The following is a 13,350-nucleotide window of genomic DNA, read 5'->3' as shown; positions in this document are numbered from 1 at the left end:
TCCGACATTACAACGGTAATTCGCAATAATCGTTAAGTGACTACTTTTCTAATCTTGTGTTACAAAACCCATGCCAACTACGATTCGCAATCAGTGCGCGGGAAACAGCTTGAGATAATTAACATTTTAAATGTTCGTATGAATATATCTGGAATTCATCCAATGTGTTTATGAAGCGGACGTTTTGTTTGGCCGATTACCAACTCGTTTTTGCACCGGACGACCTCCTCTTATTCTTCTTTTTATTTTTTTATTCTTTCCTTTTCCTGTTCTCGAGTAGATCGTTATAAGGACTCGGGCAACGTTATTAAAGATTTCTCGTATCTGCTTTGCGACAAAGTTGTCAAAAATTTGTCAAAGTGTTCTCCTTACTATTCGTTTTACCTCTTGTTATTTTCTTCCTTTCGATTACGCAGAACTCTTTTATCGGATTTAAAAACCGTAAAGTTCAAAGAGCCGTACGGAAGAAACACTTCGAACGACGTTTATGCAGATGCGTTTGTAACGATACTAAGTTACAATAACCGAAACATTTACCTCTTGAAAGAGAACAGCTTGACAAGCACGTTCTGCCGCGAATAATCGATATTTTTTTTTACGTTGGATTAAGTTTTAAATCTTTGTACGAGGAAACTGAGATTTTCCCTTGGATTTCTTTCTACGTGAATCGATCATTGTGGGATTAAGCTGATCCGAACATATAACTCATATAATTCGGAAGAGGACCGAAATCCTATAGGAACGATAACTATCTAGATATGATCGTAATAAAAGCAACTCTATTTATATTCATATCACGTATCTATCTATAGTATTAGCAACCTGAGTGATCTCTTGAATGTATTCGATGAAATAGAATCGGATCGAAGATCTCTCACTTGGTGATATCAACAGAGACATTCGTTGGGCGTTTAACACCACAAAGAGAGATAAAGAGAGAACTCGGCTTTGGTTTAATACAAAGACAGGTTCATCAATCGGGGCTACCGCATCGAAATGCAAATTTTTGTTCGAGTGACTTCGACCGAACGGGATATCCTTTGATCGCTAATGAAACATCCTAATGCATAGCCACGTTACATGTGGAGAGCGAAACTCTACCTCTCGATGGAGCAGAGGGGAAAGAGAGAGAGATAGAGAGAAAGATAGAGAGGGGAATGATGAAGGGAGTCGAAGCAAAGGCCCGGAAAATCAATTGGGTCAATTGTTTGAACTGTTAGTAAAACAAATATTTGAGATAACCAACCATCAAGCGAGCCCCCGTGCGTTGTGGAGAACAACACTTCATTCTTCAAGGGATAAACTCCGAATGTTCTGTCGTTACTTTTTCTTCCTCGTGACGTTAATATAGTCAGCACGGAGTGTATAGTTCGCTTTTCTTTCTTTTTATCCCTTAACGAGCACAGTGAGTATTCATTAACCTCGTTATGTCATTGTGAAGTATTACCCACTGCATTTCTCCATCATACGTTTTTCAATAATAATCGAAGAAATTTATCTGCCGTATGATTACCTATACGTGCACCATCTAATGAGAAGGGCGGAAAATAATTTTCAGGGTGAAGTTTTGCGAAGTACTGAGTTAAGGAAGGTATCTGCTCTACCTTCTATTTGTATAACATACTTTACCGCGACGTAAGACGCGTTAAAGTTCATTAACGGGAGAATGTTCGGAAGAGAAAGTTGGGAAGAAGTTTTTACATGAAAATTGTCACGACAAATACTCGACTTAAATTAACTCTCTTTCTTAGATTCGTATTATGGCTGAAAGTAATTATCAAATGTATTAAAGTAGAGTATATCCAGATAAACAATTGTCGTAAAGCGACAATCATGTTGTCGATTAACATAGTTCAATTTATTGACCCTATTCCGACATTTTCGTATGATAGTAGTACGGAATTAGGAAGCGTTGATTGCTATCTCTACCGACGCCGACTATCCTGCTGACGTTGGTCTGTTTTTCCCAGGAAACGTAGTTCGTGTTCTTCAGCAAGAAGGGGCAAACGACTGAACATAGCGATTCCTAGGAACAAAAGCGAGAACTTTTGATAGATCAGTAGACCACAAGCTGGTAGGACTAATTTAGCTAGCCAATTAACATTTGAATTATTATCTTTGGGCTCGATCTTATATGGTCAGGTATAATTTATCTAGAGAACGTAAACTCTCTCTAGCTCTCTTTAGATACAACGGTCTTGTTCTAGAAATAGCACTGTTTCTCCAAGTGGTTTGGCCACAGTAAGAGAAGATTGATCTAATGGCGAAAACCAATGTTTGAGGCATCTGCAAGTGTAATCGTTCCTAGTCTTACCGAAATAGGTACTTTATTCCACTTCTCTTTCCACCGGGGTGCTCATATAGAATGAGATCTATTACTTTTGTTTTCCAACACATTTCGATTCCCCTCGTTCTTTTCTTTCTCAACCCTCAGTTTTTTTTCTCAACTCACCTATACATATATTCGTTTACATGCTTCCATAATCGTGTTCTTCGTCACGGTGGATGCACGAGGCCTCGCGCAAAAGTTTGGCGATGCGCGTTTCTGGCAGCGATTACATATCGACAGTTCCGATAAATTATGGGAACTCTGGAACGAACAATCTCGTCGACGATACATCGTTTCTCTCCTTAGTAGGAAATGGCTGAGGGCATTAATCACATCGGGGAAATGCATACGCGTTAAATTAATTACGCGAAGAAACTTGGAAATGTTTCGATAGGATTTATGTTTTACTGTTGTCGATTTCTCGATACTTTCAACTTTTACGCCCGGCATCGTAGGAATAACGACCAAGATTATTTCGGTTAGTGTGGTCTAATGTATCATCTAAGCAGGATCGTGAAGTCCTTTTTTTTGTTGTTGCTGAGTTATGATAAAACAAGATAGCATGGAACTTTTCAAACGTATACACGACGTTTTCCAGATAATCCTCGGGAAATGGCAGGCTCGGGGCCAGCTTCTCGTTCGCGATAAGAAGTCCGCGAGTAAAAAAATTTATCTTGATTTCCCAGTTGGAACAGAAACATTTGCCGTAACAGATCGAGAAAAAAAGTAATAATCCAAAATTAGTACGTTCGCTTGTAGAGGTCAGTTTGAACATATGGTCTTGTATAATTAATGTTACCGGACTCCCTCTTTCTCTTTATTTTTATCCCTCAATGATATTATCCTGCGATTATCGGAAACATGTGCGACGCAATTATCTCTTCATTAACGCACCATCCTGTTTGAATTGATAATCCATACGTCGCAGTGATGTCGCATAAATAAAATCATTTTTCCATTCTGAAATCCATAAATTATTTACGGTAATTATATAAAGGAAACGAGGGACCGAACAATCGGGTGAAAAGATTACGTGAGTCCTTTCATCAACGTGTATCACGTGTGTCGCGTGTTTCGCGCCTACGCATCCGGTGTGCGTGTTTCACTGTCGTATAACGCGAGGGAAAATATGGGGACAAAGAAAGATAAAGGGATGGAAAAAGAGAGAGAGAGAGAGAGAGAAAGAGAGAGCATTGTAGTTGTCTGAGAATGGTAGTAATCTACCTGTTCAATGAATGTAAGTATTCTCGAGTTTCTTTCTTTCGGCTGCTGCAGTCTGACCATAAACGATATTAACTACTGACATTTAAACGTATCGTAGCATTAACTACTTCAAGTAGAATAACGGTAGATTTATTAAAAAAGGTCGGACAACGGGAATGGTCAAGAAGTGAAAGTTCCTAACGAAGATAGAACGAGACAACGTAGCTCGAATAAAAATTCGAAGATAACCTTCTCGGGAGAATTGAAGGGTCTCTGGGACTAACGTACGAAAATACGATGTAGCATCAATGTTCCAGAGAAAAGGTGGATTTTGTACGATTACGCGTAGAAGGACTAGTCGGTCGAGAAAGAGCGAGAGATATTAGTAAAGGGTCTTCATCCCCTTGTTAAACGAAAGACAGAAAGAGAAAAAGGGAGGAAGGGTGGAAGGGCGGAAGGGGGGGGAAAGAGAGAATAAAAGGAGAAATAGTCGAAGGATCATGCGGCAGGTGCTGCCACCTGCTCCGAGGGCGTGGCGCTAGTTCCAGCGGAGCTTAGTCCAACGAAAGCTCCTGCATGCGACGCACCACTGGAGCAGCAGCAGCGGTCGCTTTGAGGTCGAGCGAGAGAGCCCCTAAGGGAGAGGGTGGCGCGCGCGAGAGGGTTCAAAAGAGAAAGAGAGGGAAACAGAGAGAGAGAGAGAGAGGGAGGGAGGGAGAGAGGGAGAGAGAGAGAGATAGATAGATAGCAGCGTGCGCGCGTGTAGTAGAGAGGTACTATCCTCGAAAGGATAGAAGGACGGATAACGAGAAGAAGGAAAGAGGGAGAGAGAGGGATAGAGATAGAGAGAGAGAGAGAGAAATAGACAGTGGTTGAGAAAGAGGTGAAGAGAGCGTGTGTGCGCGCGCGCGTTCGCGCGTAGAGACGCGTGCGTCCTCGTGTGTGCTTGCGACGTATCTCGGATAGCAGGATAGCACAGAGATGAATGGACGGTTGGTCTGCCGTGCCTTATCGCGACGATGATATCGAGAAGAGGCCGAATACGGGACTCCATCGAGGCGTCTGCGGAAGCATCGGGAGGACGATATGGCTCTGGGCCTGTGCTCCCTTCATCCTCGTTTTCCAGGACGAAATCGACTGAGGATACTTCGTTCGAGACGGTGGTGATTATCGGAGAGGAAGAGCACTGTAGCCGGCAGTGACCATGGCGCCTCTCGTCGCGTGCGTGTAAACAGTGCTCAGAGACCACGTTCGAATAGTGTCCTCCTTTGCTGCTACTCCTCCCTTCCTTCTCTCACTCGCATACCCCGATATCACCCCCTACTTCTCAAACAGTGTTCGGTCATTTATGTGTTGTGCGAGGCATCGGTTTTACTGCGGGGAGAGAAAGAAATAATGAAAAAGAGTATGAGAGAATGAGAGAGAAAGAAAGGCCTGGAAATGTCTCGAGTAAAGTCTCTAATTTATTCATTATTTATCTCTACTAATCTATTTTATTTGGGAGGATGCGATCGAGTGAGAGAGATCACGGAGAAAACGTATTAGGGTGGAAAGCCGTTAGATCTCTTTTGTTCCTTCCTATTCCTCCACAGGTATCTATCTTTCTCCCTCGTTGTTTCTATCTCTCTCATGGGAGCTAAGTGCGATACGTGATGCTTTCTTGCTGACTTAACAACTGGAGAGGCAAGAATGATTGTTGAATCTTCTTCGGGGTTCGTTCTCACGCGAACGATTTAATGCTAACCGAGGACCATCTCTAATCAGGATGTTTTACTTCGTTGGCTTTTTGGGGATGATAAACATTTTTTACATTTCAACCCGCTGAAAGCTCGTTTCGCATTTTTATTTCTTTTTTTTTAATGAGGGAAATGATATTGCGTCATCGCAACGTGACCACGACGAACACGGCATGTGCCTTGTCCGTTTAAATGCGGATCCCGTGTTCCTCCTACTTGTTCTACGTGTTCTTCCTCCATGTTCTGCGTGTGCATGTGCGTGTACGTATGTGTGTCCGTGCTGTACCACTGACAGTCGATACGCTAATCTGTTTCCTTTTCATCTCCTAAGATAATTGTGTTTTAATATCCCATTGTTGTTGTTGTTGAAGATGAAGGATCGTAATTTTGTGATGAAAAGAAAAAAAGTTCGAATTCGTGTCTGCACTCCCGTTTTTACGCGATGTCGGTTATCGATGCAATCAAATTTGTTGCACGGTTTTCCGCGATTTAGAAGTGGCTTATAGCCATTGTCGAGAATCTCAAAAGTATTTACCTCTGTCGTACGAAGTTTTAAGAAAAGGTGGTTTGGACGAAAAGAACGTTCACGTTTCGTTTCGATCGAGGAGTCGAGATAATCCAGTAGGGGTGGTTTCCTCTTTCTCTCTCTCTCTCCCCCTCTCTCCCTCTTTTTCCATCTCTCTCTCTCTCTCTCTCTCTCTCTTCTTCTTTTTCCATCTATCTCTATCTCTCTTCTTCATACAGAACCGAAAGAAAGTTTGCTCTAAATCCCAGCGTTTTTTCGGCCAAGCTATGTTACAAACGCAACGGGCATTCACAAAATATAACCGGAAACTCTCTCTTTCTCTCCATCTTACTCGCTCTCCTTACTTTCGATTGCATTACTGAGTAAACAACAGCATTGTTGTATTTCATCTTCCGGCAACTTTTTTAGTATAAATATCACTTCGCTTGTAGAGTTCTTTTATTCGTTGGAAAATTCACTGAAATTTTAGATCAACGTCAGTCGAATAGCTCACCTATGAGAGTTGTTGTTGTTGTTGTTGAATCATTCTGATTAAATCCAAAATCGTTTTGAAATTCAACACTTTTCTTTTCTTTTTTTTATTGTTGTTGTTGTTGTTTTAAATGATTTTGATATGAAAGATCATGCATTTGTCCGTAACCCTAAACTTTCTTTCCAAGAAAAACATATTCTTACGACGATCTTCGTTCTGATCGAAAAGATCGTTGAAGGATCGTTGTAAAATACAGAATATGAAGGGAGCAGCCGGGAGTGACACGTGATTCAACGATGTTTTACAGGCGTAACGGCGGACGAACGTGTGTGCGGTCGGTCGAGGTAAAAGCGTGACGATATCGAAAAGCACAGTGACTCGTTGCTGCTGTTAAGTATACATATATATATATATACATATATATATGTATATATATGTGTATGAATGTGTGATAGAGGAATTGAAGGATCGTGCGAGTGACGGATGTGGCGACGTGGGAAAATACGCTGACGATTTTCGTACGTTCGATCGGCTTTGCCAATTTCCAACCATTCCTAAATACCCCGCGTGATTGTCTCCCTCTCTCTCTCTCTCTCTATTTTTCTCTTTCTCACTCTCTCACTCTCTCTCTCTCTCTCTCTTTCTCTAATTATCATTGTGTACAAAGTTCGCCCACGTTAATCAAGTCAGTTGCAATGGTGTTGCACGAGGTGGTGATCTTCTACGAGGCCAATTTGGATAGAGGAAGCTCAACACCTTTGTGTCCACCTTTATTGACGCATACTCACAGAAGACTGAGGTGTATCATCCCACATTCGAAACAACATATCGCTTATCCACCATAAAAGGTAAGAAAACGATCCAGGCGACAAGGTAGATATGTAATTTTATCTACTTTTCTTTTTATATCATTTTTTTTTTCTCGTTCGTTCGCTCGTTCGTTCGTTCTACGTCAACCCCGGCGTAATAATAAAACCAATTTTTATTCAACGCAAATCACCTAGACGTCAGTTATTTATCTTTCATTATACCACTAACCCGTACCTGCTATAAAATACTTTCCCAAGTATATACGGGCACCGTATTAAAGTTATCGAGTGTGTAAACCGGGCTTTTATCGTTGCGAACGCGGAAGTGCTTTTTGCTTGGTCACGCTGTACCTGTTCAGATGGTGCATCTCCATAAAAATAAAAAAAAAAAGAAGAAAAAGACTAACCCATAAAAAAGTATCTTTTTCCTCTTGGATCTCGAAGAATTTTTCTCAGCTCAAAGGGTTCATCTTCGTGATTTATTTTATGGATCCTTTTGGATCCCTTAGACGAACTTGAGTATTAACAATTGTAACGACGAGGTGTTAAAAAATTAATTGCATCATGCGATCTTAGCACATTACCTTTACCTGTTGCATCGTGTTCGTGACGACGTGTACGAAGAGAGTGAAGGAAAAGGGGGGAGGGGAGGTAGGGGGATGGATAGGGGGAGAGGAAGAGAAGTGAGTTTCGTGGTTAAATGAGTCGTGACGTTTGTAAGTTTCCTTGACAATTTGCGACAGAATCGATTCGATTTGCGTCAAGCGTTAGGTAGACGACTTTGTAGGAGCTTGCTTGCTTGCTTGCTTACTTTTAAAACAACGCGATCGTAACTCGCAATGGGGATTAAAAATTTATCGTATCGTTTCTGGGATTTTTTTTTTTTTTTCTTTCAAGAAGACAAACTCCCTTGCGATCGAATGACGGAGATAGTTATTGTGAGATTTCTTTCAATGGTTCAATCATTTATAAGGATCATTGAAAGTTACGGTATCAGAAAATATGATGGAAAAGAAATTGATTGAAATAAATTGTGCATTGATATTATTATTATATGATAATACGTATTATTTGTTGTATATATACTTTGATAATATTTTCTGATAATAATAGGATGATCGTTGTTGAGTAATTTGAATAATTTCGAATTCCTAGTTGCGAGGATACTCGAAATAACTCAAATAACGATGGCGTGCATTGATGTAGTTCCTCCTGTATCATAAGGATACAATACAAATTATTAGAACACACATTGTTTATGAAACGACCAATAGGAAAATATGAAATTTAAATACATTTCGGGACAGTTTACAAATTGGATAGCTTACCGAAGTAATGGATATAATCGTGTTTACTTCGTTATTTCCATTATCTCTCTCTGAGTCGAGTTACAAAAATTGTATATTTGTAATTAAAAAAAAAGAAAAAAAAAAACTCTTATAATATTATATTTCGTAATAAGAGAATTCGTTCGTCCGAGTATCTCCTATCATTAAAATTTTATGACTAGCGTGATAATTTGTTCAGCTGATCCTCTCGTGAGAAATAAAATGTGCAGGTAAGCGAGTTTACTTGTAACGGTGTATATATGATGCATGAGACTCCAAGGAATTAAGTGGGTGGAATTTAACGAGACGTTCTTAGTAATTCACAGTAACATCGATGGTTCTAATTTTGTGAATTTTTCTATTTCCCATTTGAATGAAATTAGATATTCAAACAACATTAAGAAGTAATTATTCTTAATAATTGTAGAGACAACCATTGTGTGTGTGTCTTCATAGACATGACCTTATAAAAAGGGCTTTACCATAGTTTCGAACCCTTTGATGGTCTTTTGTCAAAGCTATTAAATTGAAATGTGTTTTTTCGTTCTGGTATGGTCGACATGACGCAGGTTGACGTAGCGATGCAAACAATGTTTGTTTAAACATTGATACACTATTGGAAAAAAAGATCAATGTTAATATAAAATATGATAGATATTTATTAATGTATTATATTTGTATTATGCAAGAATATGCGACGATGTGGCAATATTTATTTTCCAGTCAATCCTAACCCTTAGAAAAGATCGACTGACTGTCAGTTTTGTACGGAACTGCACTAGAACCGTTTACTTCTCAAATCCTCTTCCCTTTTTGTAAATATTCCTTGCACGTCTTTGAACGTGAAGATCCTAAATAGTATCTAGAAAATAAAATTATTTCGTGTTTAACGTTTTAAATACATTCGACGAGATATTTTCATACGTAAAGCTTATATCTAATCAGACGTTAAAAAAAATCTTTAATTTAATATACGTAAATATGAAAAATATATGTATTCTTAAAAATAATCTGTTTAAAAGGTTAACGCAATTTATTCATGTACACTAACACTCTATTTCAGTCATGAATGGTTAAATTCGACTTTACTTACCTTTCAAATTTATTTCTTTCTCGTGCTTTGTAAAAATTTCAAGTAAATGCGCGAATTATGTTAGATAAACATTTCCTTCCACGAAAACCTTTTCCACTAATTAGTTACACGCTCATGTATAAGGAAAATATTTTTAGCCGAAGAAGAAGAAGAAGAAGAAAAAGGATCAAATAGGGAAGAAATAAGATGAAAGTAAAAAGAACGGTGATTAAAATTTAATTGAAACTTGGTTGGATTAATGGACAATTAGGGCCTCACAACAAACGAAGCTAATTCTGAGTGACATAAATCGACCGATCGGGGACACAGCGAAGCGTAATGTTCTGGAAATGACTGTCTGTGAAATCCAATGGAGCTTGAATAATTACAGGCTAGTGTGCGTAAGAGAGAGTCGTGTCCCATGGATCGAATTCGAGCCTCGAAATTCACTACTTTCTAACGACATTTTTTGTTGTACTTCGTTTTATTATAGCTATATATTTTTGTTAAAATAAAAAGAATATGGGAAGTAGCAAGAAACGAAAGAATGTTTGCATTTAATGTGGCTGGAATATTTGCAAGTTGAACGATGCGTTGACTTTAATTACTTTCCGGGATGAAAGTTTATATCATGCTTTAAATCCAAGCACTGTTGGTTTTCTGAATATTTGACATATTAGATATTTCGATAAAATCTTTTCGTATAATAATAATAATAATATTAATTAAAAATGTTATTTGAATATTTTTGAATAAAATACTTCGAATTTATTTATTTTTCGGAATAATAATTTGCCAATATATATTTATATATATAAAGTTTGTAGGAATGAAATCGACAGGTAGGGGTATTGCCAATAAACGTATTAACACATAGAATAAATTTTTTATCACGACTTTTCTGGTATCAGAAAGATATTCGACCAGTGTTTTATCCTTCCCTTTTAAATGTTACTGTTGGCATGAAACAAAAGCTAGTACCGGTCTTTGTCCCGAATTGCATACCGGTTATTATTACACATCAGTTATTTTCTCACATGCATGCTCGCTACAAAACGGCTTCCATCGGGGCTTGTGCTAGCTGCTGGCTGGCATACGGTGAATAGTAGAATTTCGCCTTTCATCTTTTCAATGCGCTCAGGCTGCTCGTGCGATGACACTTGCATTCTCTAGGAAAGTGTGACCTAGTCTTGCAGTTACTTGCTCGAGTTAAACATCGCGAAATAAGCGCTATCTCCTTTTTTCCGACCTTAAATCAACCCCCCACCCCCCACCCATCTTGTCTCTCTCAAGCTTTTCATTTTTTTCCCTTTTTTATATTCTTCCTTTGTGCCCTTCCTTTCGTTTCGTTCCTGTCAGTTAAAATCCTTTTTTGCGGTCGAGTTCGTTGATACGATTTGACCGAAAAAAAAGAAAGAAATAGAGAAAAAAAATAAGAAATAAAAACATGCTTTACATGTTTGCCATTTTGACGAGCTTCACTAATTGTTCTTAAATAGAGAATTTGCTTAGAATTAAGCACCAAATCCTCTATGTATTTTCAAGATACGCGGTACAAAGTTTTCAACCTCGTAAGACCCACATCGTTACGCGAATTACGAGACAGCATAACTTTTGGTAGAATCAAGAATACATAATACTTTATACATTATTTTACTTAAACGTATTCAACATCCAATGTGTCTTGGTTTTATATTTTATCGAATTATTTGGGCTTGCAACTTCAATCAAATCCTTCGCTAGATTCACTTAATTATTTCATCGAATCCTTTCAAGTGGTAATTAAATGAACGCAAACTAACAGCGAAAGAGTAAAGTATTATTAAAAATATGTATCTCGGGCAAACAATAAACGACAAAATAATCTTCGAGATGTCTGGGAGTTTGGTGGTTGGAATAAATTTATTCCGTTTAAAATTGACCGATATATAAGCCGATTTCGGAACATCTTGAGATTGAACGAGAAATACCGGGTGGAGATTGAAACTTTCATAAAAGTAATAACCCGTTACGCTCGACGCACGCTTATGGCTCGTCTTAATCTTCTTGTCTGTAGCTTGCTATTAAAGTGTCACCATGTGTTTGATACGTTGCAACCATTAGCTTCAAACACCATCTGATACTGATAAAGGTTCAACGGTAAAACAAGAAAGCAAGATACCAGTTGAAAATAACGAACTTTCGTATAGGTATTCTAGATCTAAACGTCAGATATCCAAAATTACAAACTTCTTTGTTGAAAAATACTCGGACGTAGACTCATATAAATTGAAGTGTCCAAGTTCGTAAATATTGTTGAGATTAATTCGTTACGTGCTTGTTGGTATTTCATCATTAGCATAGACCCATTTTGTAAAATTCTATTTTTAAATAAAAACCGTCTACGGAATCGGCAATATTCTTATTCGAATATCGTTGAATCTACTTATAGCTATGCCTGTAATAACGGAACTCTCCCTTTTCTCTTCCAAACGATATCTATTCTGTGAATCGTTCCCTTGTCAACCCTAGCTTATTCAAGGAAATTCGCATATCGATCGTTCGGAGTTTTGTGAAGGAACAAACGGAAGGAAGAGGTTACGTTTATTTTCACCGTGTCACATTACGTATTTCAACTGATTGCGAGATCGGATGGATTTAATATTTGTTTCGTTTTACCATTACTTTAATTAAATATATTTTGTATTTACCAATTCGTGAGTATTTTTTTTTGGTTTAATTACGTAAATTTAAGGAAATATAATATGTGATACATAAACGCGTGGGTAGATAATAAATTTGGATTCATAACTATTGGTTATCGATAATAACGAATATTTTATTCGCAAACGAAGAATCGTTCAGATCTTTCGTAAATCTCAATAGAGGAGATTTCTCTTTCGATATGACCGGTGGTGTCGTCGGTTGGTGATGTTTGTTAGAGAAATATTCGAAAATTAATAACTCGAATGATAGGTTTCCTTCATCGGAAGTTATCGGTATCTCCGATAATTGGTTCACCGGAAAACGAGAAGCCATCGGCTCATACATATTTCATTCGACTGGTATTATTTCCGTAGTTTAAAGTCGTGGAAAAAGAGATTTGACTTTTTTGAAGCGTATCTGGAATGTCGTTGGGAGGGAGCTATTTTGGATTCGTTTGCATTCGGAAAGTTGGCCAATGTTTCGCTGCACATACCTACCTACCTACCTACCTACCTACCTACCTACCTTCCTACCAACCAACCAACCAACTAACCTTCTTCCCAAGTTTGTTCGCTCAAGGGAAACGAATGTGTAACAAAGTGCCAGACGAGCCTGAGTTTGACTCCCGACGAAATATAATTACGTGTCGAGTAATAGTTTACTTGTTTGTTATATATGTTTCGCGCGTGTATTATAATTTTCCCATGATCTCGAGAAATGTTATTAACGTTTCGTGAACGGTTTCATTGTTTCTCGCATGATTCATTCTAACCAGACGATTACTTCATTTTAATAACTAACGAACTATCAAATAGATTGATCGGATAATCTAGCACAAATTTTTCTGATGTTTATAAGTTTGAAAATTTACGAGTGTTTAAAAAAAAAAGAAAGTCCGTCAATTAATATTTTACAGATAGAAGAAAAAATGTATAAATATATTGTTAAATAACTAAGTTCACTTTTGACGTATGTATATTTATCATCAAACGAAGATTTATGAATGACTCTAACTCAGGTAAAAATATTCCCTGTGCTTTTATCGAATATTCAATCATATAACGTCATTCTAACGTTCGAGTGAGCACAGAAAACATTTCCTTATTGCCGATAAGTCACAAAGATTAACTTAATAATAGTGAACTCTTTTCTCGCGAGCATCATGTATCAAGACCTGTCCCTATCTTTTC

The 13,350-nt window shown here is 38.0% G+C and overlaps 1 protein-coding gene across 7 annotated transcripts in view; it reads left to right on the top strand.

Moving 5' to 3' along the window:
• The first annotated feature begins 4,094 nt into the window (after positions 1 to 4,094).
• LOC122526140 (blood vessel epicardial substance-like) overlaps positions 4,095 to 13,350 on the top strand; it is a 46,452-nt gene continuing 37,196 nt past the window's right edge. The window contains exons 1-2 of one of the 7 annotated variants that reach the window (XM_043649347.1): positions 4,095 to 4,695; positions 6,574 to 7,114. Coding sequence is in view for 1 of the 7 variants with exons in the window: in XM_043649342.1 (XP_043505277.1) it covers positions 4,737 to 4,753 (17 nt within the window). In the remaining 6 variants the exon portion in view is untranslated. Of the gene's footprint in view, positions 4,760 to 6,573; positions 7,115 to 13,350 lie in introns of those variants that run through there. The other 6 variants (XM_043649343.1, XM_043649346.1, XM_043649348.1 and 3 more) reach the window with 6 other exon arrangements.

The sequence above is a fragment of the Polistes fuscatus genome, unplaced genomic scaffold (assembly GCF_010416935.1).
Source record: "Polistes fuscatus isolate 324 unplaced genomic scaffold, CU_Pfus_HIC Scaffold10, whole genome shotgun sequence".
Taxonomy (NCBI): domain Eukaryota; kingdom Metazoa; phylum Arthropoda; class Insecta; order Hymenoptera; family Vespidae; genus Polistes; species Polistes fuscatus.
This window is presented reverse-complemented; position numbering and strand designations above follow the sequence as displayed.